The following is a 15,602-nucleotide window of genomic DNA, read 5'->3' as shown; positions in this document are numbered from 1 at the left end:
CTATGGGAAAGGGTTGTCGGGTGTATAGTTGAAACTGGCATCCAGGAACATGGCCAGGGTGCCCAGGGTGGTGATGATGACAAACAACCACAAGAAGAGACGATCCACCACCAGGGCGATGAACTGCCAGTCTCCTGTCATCTGGAGAGAACACACACACACACACACACACACACACACAAAATGAAGCACTTACTATAGGCGCTGAGTCAGCAGTGTGCTGTATGTATGCAATGACACATGAACATCATTCGGGCATGTTGGGAGCACTCAGGAGCTGCAGACAGACTGACTAACAAGCTACCCGACAGCGTGTGTCGTGTTGTGCACATTTCTCACCGTGTCGTCCGTGTCCTGCTTCTTCAGCTGCTCGGCCATGTATGTCACAGCAGCGATGGCTGACTTCAGGTTGGGGGGGAGGATCAGACAGTAGCTGTCAGTGTTCGGGAGCCGCTGGAGCTGCACTGTGCTCTCACACCTTAAACACAGAGGGGAGGAGGAGGGGAGAAGGAGAGGGAGAGTTTAAACAAAGAAGGAGCAAAGATGGGTGCGAAGTTAAAAAAAAAAAAAAAAGGTATGCATGAAAGGTAGGCATTTGCTTTAAAGGAGTAGTTCAACACATATGCTTATTCACTTTCTGGCAAATTATGATGAATAGTTAATTAATACAAATGCTTTTTCAAGGTGCTTGTATGTGAATTTTGCTACTTTTGGGGGGAGCCAGTCTTGTTGTTTCCCCCTGTTTCCAGTCTCTGTGATAAGTGCATTTGTAGCTTATGTAAAGTGTCGCACACACACACACATATATGTATATATACTGTATGTGTGCATGTAAATGTAAAACCTGGAAAGGTCAGTTAACACGTGTGACTTGTCGAGACGTAATTTGTGGAATTTCTTTCCTTCTCAACGTGTTTGAGAGCATCAGTTGTGTTGTGCAGAGGTAGGCTTGGTACACAGTTCTGTACAGTGAATAGTCATATTCAGCTACTGTTGTTATCCATATTATGGCAGGAACCACTCAACTAAGTAAAGAGAAATGACAGTCCATCATTACTTTAAGACATGAAGGTCAGTCAATTTAGAACATTTTGAAAACTTTGAATGTACTCTAAAGTGCAGTTGCAAAACCATCAAACGCTGTGATGAAACTGGCTCTCATGAGGACTGCCTCAGGAAAGGAAGACCAGGGCCATTAGAGTTACCAGCCTCAGAAACAAATCAACAGGACCTCAGATTAAAGCCAGCATAAATGCCTCACAGAGTAGCAGATTCATCTCATCATCAACTGTTCAGAGGAGACTGAATCAGGCCTACATGGTTAAATTGTTGCAAAGAACTGAGGAAGAACAACAACAAGAAGAGAATTATTTGGGATAAGAAACTCAAGGAATGGATATTAGACCAGTGGAAATCTGTACTTTGGTCCAAATGAGTCCAAATTTGAGATTTTTGGTTCCATCTGCCATATCTTTGTGAGAAACAGAAAAGCTGAGTGGCTGCCCGAGTGGCACACTTAACCAGCATGGCTACCACAGCATTCTGCAGTTACATGCCATCCTATCTGGTTTGCACTGGAACTGGTCATATGTTTTTCAATAGGACAATGAGCCGAAACACACTTCCAGGCTATGTAAGGACTATTTGACCAAGAAGAGACGACCTGGCCTCCACAATCACCCGACCTAAACCAAACTGAGATGGTTTGGGATGATCTGAAGGAAAAGCAGCCAACAAGTGCTCAGCACCTCTGTTAACTCCTTCAAGACTGTTAGAAAACCATCCAGGAGGCGACCTCATAAAGCTGATTGAGAGAATGCCAAGAGTGTGAAAAGCTGTCAGCAAAGCAAAAGGTGAAAATTTTGAAGAATCTAAAATCTAATCTAGTTTGTTTTTGTTTACTACATAATTCCATATGTGTATATGTTGTGTTTGGTGATCGCCCTCTTCTGTAGAGTGTCATACAGATACTTATGATGATTCATGTCCTCTGGAAGAAGTTAAAACAAGCAGCGACACTCGTCACAAACGCTCTCTGCGCTCAGATTTATGTTGTTCATGTCATGAGTCAGTAACACAGCACCATCCACCTCCAATGGAACAAACCGTCTGTGACATTAGCTGTCCACTGTAGGACACACAGTGCAGACGCAGATGTCAGTGTGCATGCATGTGTCCTTTCGTACCCTCTAACCACTGACAAAACTACGACGGGCCCCTTCCTGCAGCTCCTCTGAACGCTGAGTGACAGCAGCAGCACACTCCTGACACAGGAGTGACACTGACACAACACTGGGTCAACATTTATGTGATGGCGTGACCTCTGACCCCTTCATTCTTCCACTCACACAGCTGTTTCATAAAGTCTTATTATCAGTGTTCTTGTTCTGCCTTCATGCATTTGTGAATAACAACTCAACCATGATAAAATTATTTAAAAATTATATCTAAGGAATTAAAAAAAATATATATCCTTGAAAAATCTGTTCTCACTTGTAACCTCAACTTGTAATTGACCCAAAAATATGTGCTTATATAGCAGGTCAGGTCACAGATGCTTGTGTGTGACCACAGTTGCAGGACCACAGGATGAAGCAAACACTTAAAGAGGGTGTAAACGATTTGCTACAGGTTCCACTTCCTCTTGCTGCTCTCCTCCTCCCATCACCCCATTCACCCTTCACCTCTTGTAAAACTTGCTTTAACTCAATTATTTGCTTCGGTCTCTGCTGCCACGCCCTTTTTGGCAGCTCTATGTTAGAATATAATACTGACAGTCATGACAGTAAAAGCAACAAAACTAGCTACACTGGCTTTGGTTTCAATCTTTGTTATTGTTGTCACATGGCCACTTAAGCATTACTATGGGAGAGAGAGAGAGAAATGTGTTCCCTGCTGAAGGATCACACCACAGTGCACCTGTTAGACTGGCACTTCAGCACATGTCTCAAGTACATGCAGACTATGTAGTTGTTGTATATAGCATGTGCAGTGTGTAATAATGTGCAGAACCTCCGGCACCACAGAGGGGAAGGCGTCAGTGAAGGAGCAAGACAAGTTGTCAGCGAGGCGGCGTGACAACAGATGGACTGTGGGACAATAAAAATGAGCAACCTAGAGCTCCTGTAGGAGGGTGTTGTGTGTGTGTGTGTGTGTGTGTGTGTGTGTCCACAGCTCGGGGCAAAGCTATGTGGCGATCTACATGCTGCATGCCATTCACATTCCACAGCTTCTATTCATTACTGCAGATACATGGAGCCCCTCTCACTTTGACACACATACTCTTTTACATGCACACGTATGGTAGGTCTACTGTCACTGCATATATATATATATATAAATATATATTTCCATGAGGATATACCTATATCGAATAATTGTGTACTCACTTAAACAAACACCCGTTGGCGACACCAATTGAATACACTGATGTGGACATGCGTAACTCACACCATCAATCATGCAGAGAACTCTCTTGTATTGTAAGGGACGGCACCTGGCTTCTAACCAGCACTCTGACAGAATCACAAGATAAAGAGAGGCGGATAAACATGATCTACATGACACAGGCTGGATGATGTTGCCTGACGGTGTGACTGACATCTCTCCCACATAAAAAAAACGACAAAATCCTCCTCTGCCCCGATCACTCAGCACCGGTCTTCCCCTCCACTCATCTACCCCTATCTATTCTTCACCCTCCCCTCCACCTTCTTTCGGTGGGATTACCCCCTAATGCCCAATCTAAACAGAGGCTTAGTGGCTGGCGACTGTGGACGGTGGTGTGGGGCTTAGCTGGGGCTGAATCTGATGCCTTTGGAACGGGATGAGAGATACCCAGCACCAGGCCTGGTTTATGGGGTCTGTGGAGCTGTTTATGATGCCAGGGCTGGGTGGCAAGGCTGAGGCCTACTGGCAGATTAGCCAGAGCGAATCCAGCACGGTTAGAGGGAGAATACAGTTTGACGCAACACTTTAGATTATAATAAAGTATGTTTTGATAATCTCTTTCAAGGCGTGGATATGCAGTATGGTGACTCATCCTATGCTCAACACATTAAAAGCAGCGCCCAGTGTCTGGTACAGTAAGTCAGGGAGGAGAACTGGGGGTGGCAATGTTGGTTGGCCCATACAGTCGGTCCGCTACTTGGTCAAGACTGAAATATCTCAACAATTACTGGATGGATTGTCATGAAATCAAAAAATTAATATTCATGGTCCCAATAGGATGCATCCCAATGACCTCCCCTGACAACTATGGGGTTAACGTTTTTGTTTTTTAAGTAAAAGTATTTAGTAAAAAAAAAACAAAATAGATGTTCATGGTGCCCAGAGGATGAATGGCAGCGACGTTGGCGATCCCCTGACTCTACAAATGAGATTAGCAGCCCCCAGCCTGACACATTGGCCCTGTATCTCAACAAGCACTGACTGGATTGTCAAAAGATTTCATACCAAATTTCATGTTCAGTTTTGATTGGCTGCAGAATTTGACAGCTTACAAAATTACCTAAACCTAACCAAAAAACATTGAGAACAAATACAGCAAGCAAATGTTCCAATAATAAGTGGTCAGCAGAATCAAACTTATGTTCAGTCTTTACTGTATTAAGTCGTGAAAATAAAGATTGATTTGTGTTTTTGACTCTGAAAATGAAACCAGCACATTTTACAGGTGAAAGTGTGTCTCAAAATTCCAACATACCGTAACACAATAATTCAAAATATAATGAAAAATAGAAGAAATTATTTAACAAAAAGAGTCTGAACCATGTTATTGGCTGAGCATTGAGCCAAATGATAATCTCAAAAATATCACATTAGTAACGGTACATATAGTGTGTGCTGAACAAATGTTCTCTATGACATCCTACAGTACCTAGCTTGGACCAACACTAAAACTCAGAAATCAGCATATACAAAAGTATAATAATGATAACTTTAATCGTTTAAAATGACACTGAGTTTAGGCCTTCATTTAAGACTGTAATCATAATGCTAAATCCATTTGGTGTTATCCAGCTGAATCATTAATCCTTCCTTTTCGTTCATCAGAGGACCTTTCATGTGGCTGTATTAAATGTGGAATTAAATATGTGCGGCTGAAGGAAGTGCACATCCTGTTACTGTCTTGGCAGATTCTCTGAGCTGCTGTGGGGATGGCTGTAATTCTGCCAAGTCTATCACGGCGTGTACTTTACTATAATAGCTAGTCTGGCATCAGATCCAACATTCACACTTTGGCACACGCTACAAAGAAGATTCATGCCAGTGCTGGCTTTTATTAACATTAATAGAAATAGCGTTCTGCTAGTGTAACATCAAGATCAGCACATCTTAGCCTAGGAGGAGGATGAATCAGGATGAATGACTCTGATGGGTATTACTTCAGGTCCATAGTGTTTAACAGTCTTTAAAGGTAAGAATGAAAGAAAGAAAGTAAGAATGTAGGCACTATAACTTTTTGGCAGTTTAATGCCAGAGCTCAATTTATCTTTAGAGCCCAATCTAATCAAGTTTTGTCATTCTAATTTCCTAGTCTGATTCATATGCAGTGGGTAAAGCCTTTTGCTCGATATTCATACTGTTGTCAGTTGACATAAATGAAAGCTGTACATTTAGAAAGGTTTGATAATTCTACTCATCTAAGGGTGTTTTCTCCTCTTTAGTTCCACGTAGGGAAAAAACATTTGTGAGAACACATTTGAATAGACTGATCTGACATGACAGGAATCTCTTAGCCCGCACTAAATTGGCTCATTCTCTGTATTTTGTGGTTTGTTAAACAGATTTTATTTTCTTTGCACACAATAAAAGATAAATATGAGTGAAAAATATATTACAGTGCAGTTGCAGAGGTATGCGTATCAACCTTGTGCATGCTGTTGCCTTTCTGCTCAATCAGACTTTGTGTTGGAAGTCAGATTACTGTTATGACTTTTACCGAAAAGTGGCTTCAAATTTGTGGATCTGTTAGAATGATGTAAAAGTTAGTAGTATAATTACATAACAGTTTTCAGTATACAGACCAACATACTCTTTAGGTCATTTTAAATGGTTTTGAATAGCAAAATAATTCAATCTCTATTTATAAAGCGCCAATTCACGACAAGAGATTCAAGACACCTTTCAGAAAGAGCAGGTCAAGACCAAGCTCAGGCACGACGGTGGTGCAGTGGGTAGCACTGCTGCCTCACAGCAAGGAGGCTCTCAGTTTTGAACCTGCAGGCCGGCAAAATGTAGTTTGTAATTTTAACCTGGAGCCTTTCTGTGTGGAGTTTTGCATGTTCTTCCTGTGCTTGCATAAATTCTCTCTGGGTACTTCAGCGTCCTCCCACAGGTCAAAGACATGCAGATTAGGTGATGCCTCTAAATTGGGTCATAGATGTGAGTGTGAACGGTTGCCTTTCTCTGTGCCCTGTGAATGACTGGCAACCAGTCCACAGTACACCCCACCTCTTGCCTAATGTTTACTGTTATTGGAAGGATGGATGAAAGACCATGCTCTTTGATTTACAGAGTACAATTCAAGAATTCCCACACAGTTACGCTGATTGAGTCATGGTTCTGGTAAATTCCTCATTAGAAAATGTGGCCTGACCTGCCTCTCCAGGGTATAACAAGATCAGGGTTGATCTTGCGAAAGAAGTACTCTCCTCCTGGCTGTCTGCCGTTGAAGCTTCGGATGGGCGTGTCATCACTAGACCCCTCATCCAGCACAGGCTCCTCTGGGTTTGGCCTCGTCATGCCAATGTACTTTGGCAGGAAGTGAATGAATACCTGTAAATTTGGGGTAATTAATCAGGGCTCTCACTCAGATTGAACTAGCTTCAATGGCTGCCCAGTGATTTAGGCTTGACACTAAACCTAGCCTCACCTTTCGAACCCAGTTTGGCATGATGTGGGTGCTGGGCGTCCGGTGGTGCAGATTGAGGACGACCACACTCAGGATGACAGAGAAAGTGACCAGGATCATGGTGAACATGACATAGTTGACAATAATTGGGATGCCAAGGGAAGTCTCAGGGACCTTGTCGGCCAGCAAAAGCATGAAGACAGTCAGAGCAATGAGGACAGAAATGGAAAGAGTCATCTTCTCTCCTGCAGACAACGGGGAGAGTTTGGAGAATTAATTATGACAGCAAAGCATCAACTGCTACTCTGCAATCTTTTACACATGGTTACATACGACCCTTTGTGGTGGATAAACGTGCAAATTGTTAAAAATGTTGACAAAGGCATGTTTATAATTCCAACTGCTCAAATTGATTCCTATCAATCCAGTTGAGTTTATATTATCTGCTTTGTCAGCGAAACACCACTCTGAAATATGGCCACACAAGGCCAAAGAGTGACAAAGTAGATTCGTCGCCAAGGTCACGTTCTTTCAACCTGTAATAATTCAATAAAGTCCTTCTGAGGTTGCCCTGCCTCACAAGGTAATCTGTATTAGACACATGCTTCTTGTCATGACATTAGACACTGAATCAAAAGGTAGTCTCTCTTCATATATCCTCCGTCTCAGCAGTGATGTGTCAAAACGTGTCCTATGTGCTGACCTGCTCCGGGTGGCAGGTAGAAGACAAATATAGCCAACACACTGGTGAGGATGCAGGGCACGATGATGTTGATGATGTAAAAGAGAGGCTTCCTCTGAATGATGAGGTAGAAGGTTATGTCCTCATACAGGTCCTCCTTAACGTTCTTTCTCGAGGGTTTGTGACAGATGGCCCATTCTCCGTTTTCTGTGGAGAGACAGACGTACAGCACAAGGTGAAAAAGACACTGACTTGAGTCTGTGAGCGTGAAGCATAGAGTGCAGATAGAATTTTGTTTAAAATGCAGATTATTATTATGAGGAATGTTTAGGATTATATGTTTTAATATAATAAAGAAAAGAATTAAAAACACCAGGAGGCTAAGAAGAAGATTTAAAAAATACAACTCATTACACTACTAATTGAAAACTCAACCAGGTCCTGGATGAGGTCACTGAGGCACCAACCAGTGAAAGCGTTCTCATCTATAACAATCTCTTGGATCTCATTGCTCTCCTCATCCAGAAAGTACTGCAGGTCCACCTCAGAGGCGTCATAGGTGTACGAGCGGAAAATCATGCTGCAGTTCTGCCAGTCAAATGGGAAATACGACACCTGTGGGAGGGGGGAAAGGAATATTCACAAGTTCAAAAGAAAAGAAAGAAACACAAGAGAAGAAAACATCTCGCAGAGACAAACAAGCTATTGAGGGCTTTATATTTTTAGTCTTCATCATAGCCATGATATGTGATCCTTAATGACAGTACCTCTATGGAGCAGGAGCTGCGGTAGATGGCTGGGGGAAGCCAGTTCACCATCCCATCACTGTAAACTAGGACGTTGACGTACAGAGCCACGTCAAACTGTCCGTCATTACTGTAGAGAGAAAATAGGATGTGATGCTCTTATCTCAGACCTGTTAATATGTTATTAAGACATTTCACACATCCTTTTACATCCTGGATCCCATGAATAGATTTTCCTTGATAACATATATCAATATATATGTTAACGGTGTTGATGTTGTATGAATAGCACAGGGGTCTATTGGGTTTGTCAGCGGCAAGATGCATCACTCCTCCGTTTGTAATAACAGTCCCACAGATGTAACAGCTATACAGCGTTTAAAACATTATGCATGATGGCTGATGTGGGTGACTGATTGCAGATAGGACACTCACTTATTTATGAGGTAGATGTCAGGACGCCACACCTTGTTGGGAGGAATCCTCAAAACATTAATGTCATCATAGTCCTCTGGTTTCCATGACAACCGGTAGTCTGTCCATGCCTGGGAGGGAAGGAAGGGAAGTGAATAGCAGGCATAGCGGAACGGACAGGGTGAAATCTTTACCACGGTGCCCTGACGTCTCTGTCATTTACATCCCTGTTTCCCCTGCCTTTGATAAGTCATTTAAATCCCACTGGCACACACTCACACACACACCTCCGTCCCAAACGCTCAATTTGCCTGAATTCTAATTAGCGAGGGCAAGGCACAGAAGTGAAAGAGCGAATGAGAAGAGAATGAGAGAGATAAGAGCAAGAAATAATTTGAGGGTATAAAAAGTGACAAGTCCATTTGAGGCCAGAGTGGCAGGGCAGCGGAGAGCGAGAGGAGATAGGAGCCAGGGCAGCGGAGCGAGGCTCGCTGATGAAGATGAATGTTCTCGTGCTTATACCAGATTCATGAACACGTTGGTTGTCATCTCTTCGTTCTTCTCGTTCTGTAGCAGGATAGAGAGGCAGAGAAAAGAAAGAGGGATACATTAGTAATGCCGCCATATCTTGTTTTCTATGACAGTATTGGCTCTATGGAAACAAATTGGGTATGGATGAATGTGTGTGTGTGTGTGTGTGTGTGTGCTTCACTTGGTTTTAATGATGGTTTTGAACCATCATGGTGAGGACATTTCTACATTGTGAGGACAATTTACCTGGTCCCCACAACTTCAAAGGGCTGTTTGAAGGTTGAGGCTTGGTTTTAAGTTTAGGGTTAGGATTAGGTTAAAGTTAGGCCTGTAGTTGTGATGGTTAAAGTTAGGGTATTGTAATACATTACAATATATTATATAATATATATGTATATAATATTGTAATAATTACATATTGTAATGTATTATGTATTTCTGTACGCCTACAGAAAGACAAGAATGTGTGTGTGTGATTGGACTGCATAACACTGCATTTACATAATATCAGAAAACAAAGCCATATAGAAAAGACTAATTCATGAGGTTGAATGTGTGTGTGTGTGTGTGTGTGTGTGTGTGTGTGTGTATTTGTATTTACCAAGCTGACAAGCTGAGAGAGGGTCATCCCCACTCGAACCATCACCTTCTCCTCCCAGTAACGGGCCGGTCTGACTTTCATGTTGTAGTTCTGGAAGAGCTTCTGATGGAGCCTCCGCTCCGTGTCTGAGGCTCCTGGACGACAGGATGGACGCAGACAGAAGTCTTCACATGTGCTCTGGTGTACCTCATGTTAAATTCACATGCTGTTTCTGCACGATAGCTTGGAATTGGCTACAACTGATTCAGGAGACTGTTGTATGAGTGCTGACCGGGACCAGCACACATTACATTCATTTGCACCCGTTGCTTTAACAGTTGAATTTAAACTGGTTTTACTAGTTAATAAATACACAGTTCAGTACCTGCTTGTCTGAAATAATAGTGAAAATACTCCTAAAATACTACTACTAATACTATACTACTTTATTTATTCCATTACATTTATATAATTCCTCCCAATGACTATAATGCTATCTTTGGTGTGCAATAGTCTCATATTATTTTACTTTACATTGTTTAATTGCTTGTGTAATTGGAATGCAAACAAAGTTTGATTAATGAGAAAATAACCAATCAAATAAGCCCAAACTACGGGAATGACAGTGGGGCTTTGTTTAGCAGGGCTAAAACAGCAGCTAGTGTTGAGGACCAAAGCTGTTCAAATGAGATAAAGACATAACCAAAGCACATGACACATGCCACTGACACGCAGACCACAGCATGTTTGTTCTCTGTGGATCAGTGAGCCAGGCCCTCTGTGGTCAGGCCTTACATGTGTGTGCTTATGTTTCCTCAGCATGGGTGGACTGACGCTACTGTTTTCTCATTCTCATTAAAATAGTGTCACGGTGCATTTACTGTATATTAGTCATATACTGAATATTATTATTCCTCTGTCTAAAAATAAATGGAGGCACGCGGAGGAGAGATGTCATTAGTGAAACAAATGCGTTGTTCAAGGTGATTTATAGGATTCTGTCCACCTTGCAGAGGATGGGTTTTTTTTTTAATTACCCATCACTCATTTCAAGGAAAGGTGTGACATTATATTTGGATTATTTAATAATAAGCAGAATTTAACACGCTGCATGATGATAGGCGTCTCCGAAAAGCGTTTTAAGTGATGGTGGACTGACTTTCAGGCCAAATATGTGGCAAAACAACACGTGGAAAAGGCAGAGAAGGACAGACAGGGCAGGCAGAAGAGGCAGTCAGCAGGGCAGGTGCTGTACGATGGGTAGCAAAGGTGACTGAGCTAATGTAATTGATATGCAGCAGGGGAACGGGATCAAAGGGATGTCTGGGATACCAGCTCCATCGGGGACAAAAATAAACTCTGATTAACAAACAATGATGTGTTAATATGATTCATTATTCGTTCCAGAGATCTTGTTTTTTTTTTTTTATTTTCGAGTGGAGCAACATTAATGTCTTTGACGGGACATAAAATAAGGACAGTGGGGTTCCCTCCCTCCCCTGTGTTTCTCTGTCCTCTTGACCCTTCGCTTCGTGGAAATACAGTTGTAAAATCACCCCAGCTGTAGTACTTACAGAGGGACGGGCATAATACAACACAGCCCTTGTGGAGGTCACCAGCCACAACAGGGCAACTTTGCTTTTTACTCTCATTGTGGGGTCAGAGGGCCAAAGCCCTTCAGCTGAGCTCAGATAAAAGCTAGGCATTGCAGATCTATTCTAATTATGATTTTTATCCCAAAAAGGAAGCAGAATCAATACCAATTTAACTGAAGTGACAGAGTGCAGTGGGATGTGAGATGCTTGTCTGTTATCTGATCGTGCCGTGCAAAAAATTCAATCAATTTTCCAAAGTGTGTGCTCGCAAATGGAGGTGCAGAGGATTCTCTTCTGGGCAGCCCAACAGGAAATAGGTACGGTGGAGGTGACGGGACAGACAGAGGAATGGGAACACTGCACCACGAGTCGCCAGTACACACAAGGCAACTGTTTGTTTTCCGAGCTCGATATGGGTCAACAGTCAAAGGCAGTCAGACATATTTGTTTTTCTTTTTTCCCCGTCTCCCCTCTTTGAATCTCGTCGTGCCAATGTACAGGTCAACATGTACAATATGTATTAAAAAATCATTGAGTTAGTGCTTTCATTCAGTTTGATCTCAGTTTAATCAAATCTATCTTGAAAACTTTTAAATATCAGCTTATGAAGTCACTGAGTCATCCGCACAAGAGCAGCAAGCATTCCATAAAATGTCCTTACCAGTATAAGTGAGACAAAGGCAGCAGCATACGATGATCAATGCATTCATCTTCACAGGAACGTTCATTCTCATCTTCATTTGTCCAGGCAGGGCAGTCATGACATCTTACACTTTATGTGCAAATCAAAGGCCCCACTCTCCACTATACAGGCCCTCTGACCCTTCCGCACCCTCACGTTGAATCTGGATGGAGCTCCTTGAGAAGGCACACCTTTCTAGCATAGGCATTTAAACACGCACACCTTCAGTTGGATCGCTGTAAGTTGGCACCTCCAGCAGCAGACACTGTTCAGTTACCAGCTCTCTCTCCTGTGCCTTTGTCTCTTTGTGGCGTTGGCTCCATGGGTAGCCTGACTGCCTGATTGGGTGTGTGCTGGGAGTGACGAGAGGGCGGAATGTGTTTGTACTGGGAAGCCTGTGGGGCAGGCACCTGTTGGTGCTCACCAATCTGAGGTTAGCGCTGTGGGGACGGTGGGTGGGAGGAAGAGGAAGTGGTGGGGATGGGAGGTAGTAAAGGAATGGCAACGAGCATGGATGGGTTATGACAATGGGGATATTTTTGGGTGGAGAACAAGTGGGTAGGGTGGCACGTGAGTCAATTGGGGGTTAACTTTCTCTGTGAACGAAGAATGCTTCGTGGTGGTTAATAGGTGGCATCTCTTGCACATTTCACTTTTAATGTCCTCTTCATTCTGTAATTGACCTCTACCCCGTCGTTCTTCCCTGTTAAATCAAATCTCCAGTGGCAGTCATTCCCATTGTGCTGCAGTGTGTCTGGTATACAGACTGATGGAGACAAATTCAAGCTCTGCATTACATCTCAGGGTAGACTGGCTGTCAAATTTCAGTTGGTTATATTAAAAATAATCACAAAATGAATTACAATTAAATTGGTTGTAGGTTTGATCGAATGATATTTCAAACTGGGGCCCTTAAGTGTATTGCACATTCATGTCCATGCACATATACACTATGTGAGTATGCACACATCATAGGTGTTTTTATCAGGATAGAGGAAAATTATTTCAGCACATAGCACACGTCCTGAGTGCACCTTTCAACACCATGTACTAGAATGGTATGAAATGGTATTCGCTTTCTTTCTCCTTCTCCCCATCCCCATTTAGAAGTAATGTCTACGTAGTATGGATGGAGGAAAGACTGTGTTGTGCGGCGCATGAATAATCTACTACAACCTATACTGAGAAATAATATGACTTATTCTCGCATTAATATTATGCAGACTTTTGGTCAGTGTAGTTCATAGTTGGTTGTTGTTCGATGATAGGTTGACAGACTGTTTAAATGTTATTGTTAAAATGTTAAAATGCTACTGTCCAACTTCTATCTGCAGACATGTTGCTATGATGCTCGTATGTGCAAACACCATGTAAAATGTTGCTATCAACTGCTAACAATGGCTAATGTGGGTAAAGGCAAAGCCTGTATTGAGATGAATGGTGAACAAGACTGATTAACAAGATTAGAGAAGGTACGTAGTGGCTTTAAGTAAGAGGCATTTTGCGTCAGAACAAACAGATTCCTAGAAATAAGATGTAACTGGAATAACCCTGATATACTGTAGTTGTACAGTAAAATGAGTCATTCTTAAAATTACAAGCAGTAGTAAGAACAGAGAAAAGTTATATCTGAGCGGACAAGTAAAAGAGAGAGATAAAGAAATTGCGGTTAGTAGAGCAGAGGAGACATTGTTCAGCAGAGCAAAGCTGAAATGATGTGACTATATGTGTCGAAGCCATTAAAGCTAATGCATTTGTGGTAATTAAAATGAGAGACGCTGAGAGACTCTACTCCACAGATGCTGTGGAGTGAAAACCTGCGGGATGAAGCTGCCGAGTCCAGAATTGCCAAAGTTCTTGGCAGGAGCAGCGAGGTATTGTCAGTAGTGATGGAGAGGTCGTATACTGTAGGATTTATTTTTTTGAAGAAGGAATGAGCCCTTCAGGTCTTGCCGATATTGAGTTTGAGGTGAGCTTGAGGCGAGAAAAGATAAGCATGTCGAATAAGATATAAAAATAGAAATGGATGTTGTTGCCATAGAAATGGTTAGGGAAGTTCTGAGATGTGAGGACTGAAAGTGTTGTGATCGATGAGGTGAAGGCCTGCGAGTGTACTCTGGATCCTAGTGTTTCTTGGATCGATCCTTCATGTTGCTTTTTATGAAGTTGACGTCGGTATTCCAGGGGTTGTAAAGTTATTTTGTCTGTTTGACAAGATAAGAAAACACTCACCTATTTTCCATCACATATTCTCTGTCTCTACTTTCCATTACCTCTTTTCTGTTGTATCTTAGGTCATTCTACCCTCTCTCTTACTAGCGGTAAATGGTCGGGGTTTCCAGTGCAAAAACACAAACAGGCCATCAATCAGACCCAGGTTGAGAGTTGAGGGAAGAAAATGTCTCAGACATGCCCTCCTGCATGCCACCACTCTCACTATAAATATATCAGTCAGAAGAAATGGCAGAAATGGAATGTGTGTTTTTGTGTATCAGCCCTTCTCCTCAGCGTTACAGTTTCATGCAAGGTCAAAGTGTTAGATAATAAGATGTGTGGCTGTGCTGCTGCAGCCGGGACTATCACACCGAAGCATTATCAGCACTGCGGCCACAATGAGATGTCGAGAATGGTTTCAGACTTTCAGCCTTCAAATGCTTCACCTCACACTTCATATATACATGAGTGTAATTACAAACACGTAGATAATCAGGGAAGCCCATGCAGCAGTGTCCGGTAACCAGTGCCAGTGTGTGTGGGATTATTAAGGATTATTAATAGCAGAGTGGGTAGGTGACGGCGCGAGGGTCGCGACTCTCACAACTCTCACGGCAGCATTCTGACAACAGATGAAGCCTTTGATATCCTCCCCTCAGATCTTTATTTAAAAAAACCAGACCAAAATGAAAGCACAAGATTAAAAGGGCAGGTGTGTGTGTTTTTGTCATGCGAGCGAATGAAAAGGGACGTGTGGCGTGTGTGTGTGTGTGTGTGTCTGTAAGAAAGTGAGACACTGAGAGGCACAGGTCTCCAATATAATGGGAATTCCTAAGGCTATTGGTGCAGCTGGTGAATTGAGTTGGCATGCTGCTCCGCACTCCGACGTAAGAATATCCTCCGTGCAGAACCAGCGCCGAAAATACAGATAGAGGATTACTATGGTTGCAGAAATATCCACAAAGCATGTGCCACACTCCAGCACATTCTGACACAGGGAAATGAAAGGCATACAGCTTGCTCATTATAGCATCTGGTTTGCCGTGGTGTTTATGTGTGAAACCACATATGTGAATATCCACCACTAAATCTGCACTGTCCAGACCTATAGACCTACTGTCACTAATACACTAAAAGCACACCACTAGTGTAGGTTTATGGATTTATACATACACTACTCACAAAAAGTTAGGGATATTCAGCTTTCAGGTGAAATTTCAGGATGAACCTAAAATGCATTCTAACCTTTCCAGGTGAACTTAATGTGACCTTCTCTAAACCTTTGAATGCACATGTCCAACT

General features: G+C 42.5%; 1 protein-coding gene across 1 annotated transcript; it reads right to left on the bottom strand.

The window, feature by feature from the left end:
* Positions 1-12,165, bottom strand: chrnb1l (cholinergic receptor, nicotinic, beta 1 (muscle) like). Its single transcript, XM_070854535.1, has 11 exons — positions 12,066-12,165; positions 9,831-9,964; positions 9,221-9,265; positions 8,720-8,829; positions 8,306-8,414; positions 8,006-8,153; positions 7,560-7,745; positions 6,878-7,101; positions 6,602-6,780; positions 340-478; positions 1-141 (listed from the first exon to the last, which is right to left on the bottom strand). The coding sequence occupies exons 1-11, from the start codon at positions 12,163-12,165 to the stop codon at positions 1-3; spliced, it is 1,515 nt and encodes a 504-aa protein (XP_070710636.1).
* Between the last annotated feature and the right edge of the window lie 3,437 nt (positions 12,166-15,602).

Source organism: Pempheris klunzingeri, chromosome 23 (genome assembly GCF_042242105.1).
Source record: "Pempheris klunzingeri isolate RE-2024b chromosome 23, fPemKlu1.hap1, whole genome shotgun sequence".
Classification (NCBI taxonomy): domain Eukaryota; kingdom Metazoa; phylum Chordata; class Actinopteri; order Acropomatiformes; family Pempheridae; genus Pempheris; species Pempheris klunzingeri.
This window is presented reverse-complemented; position numbering and strand designations above follow the sequence as displayed.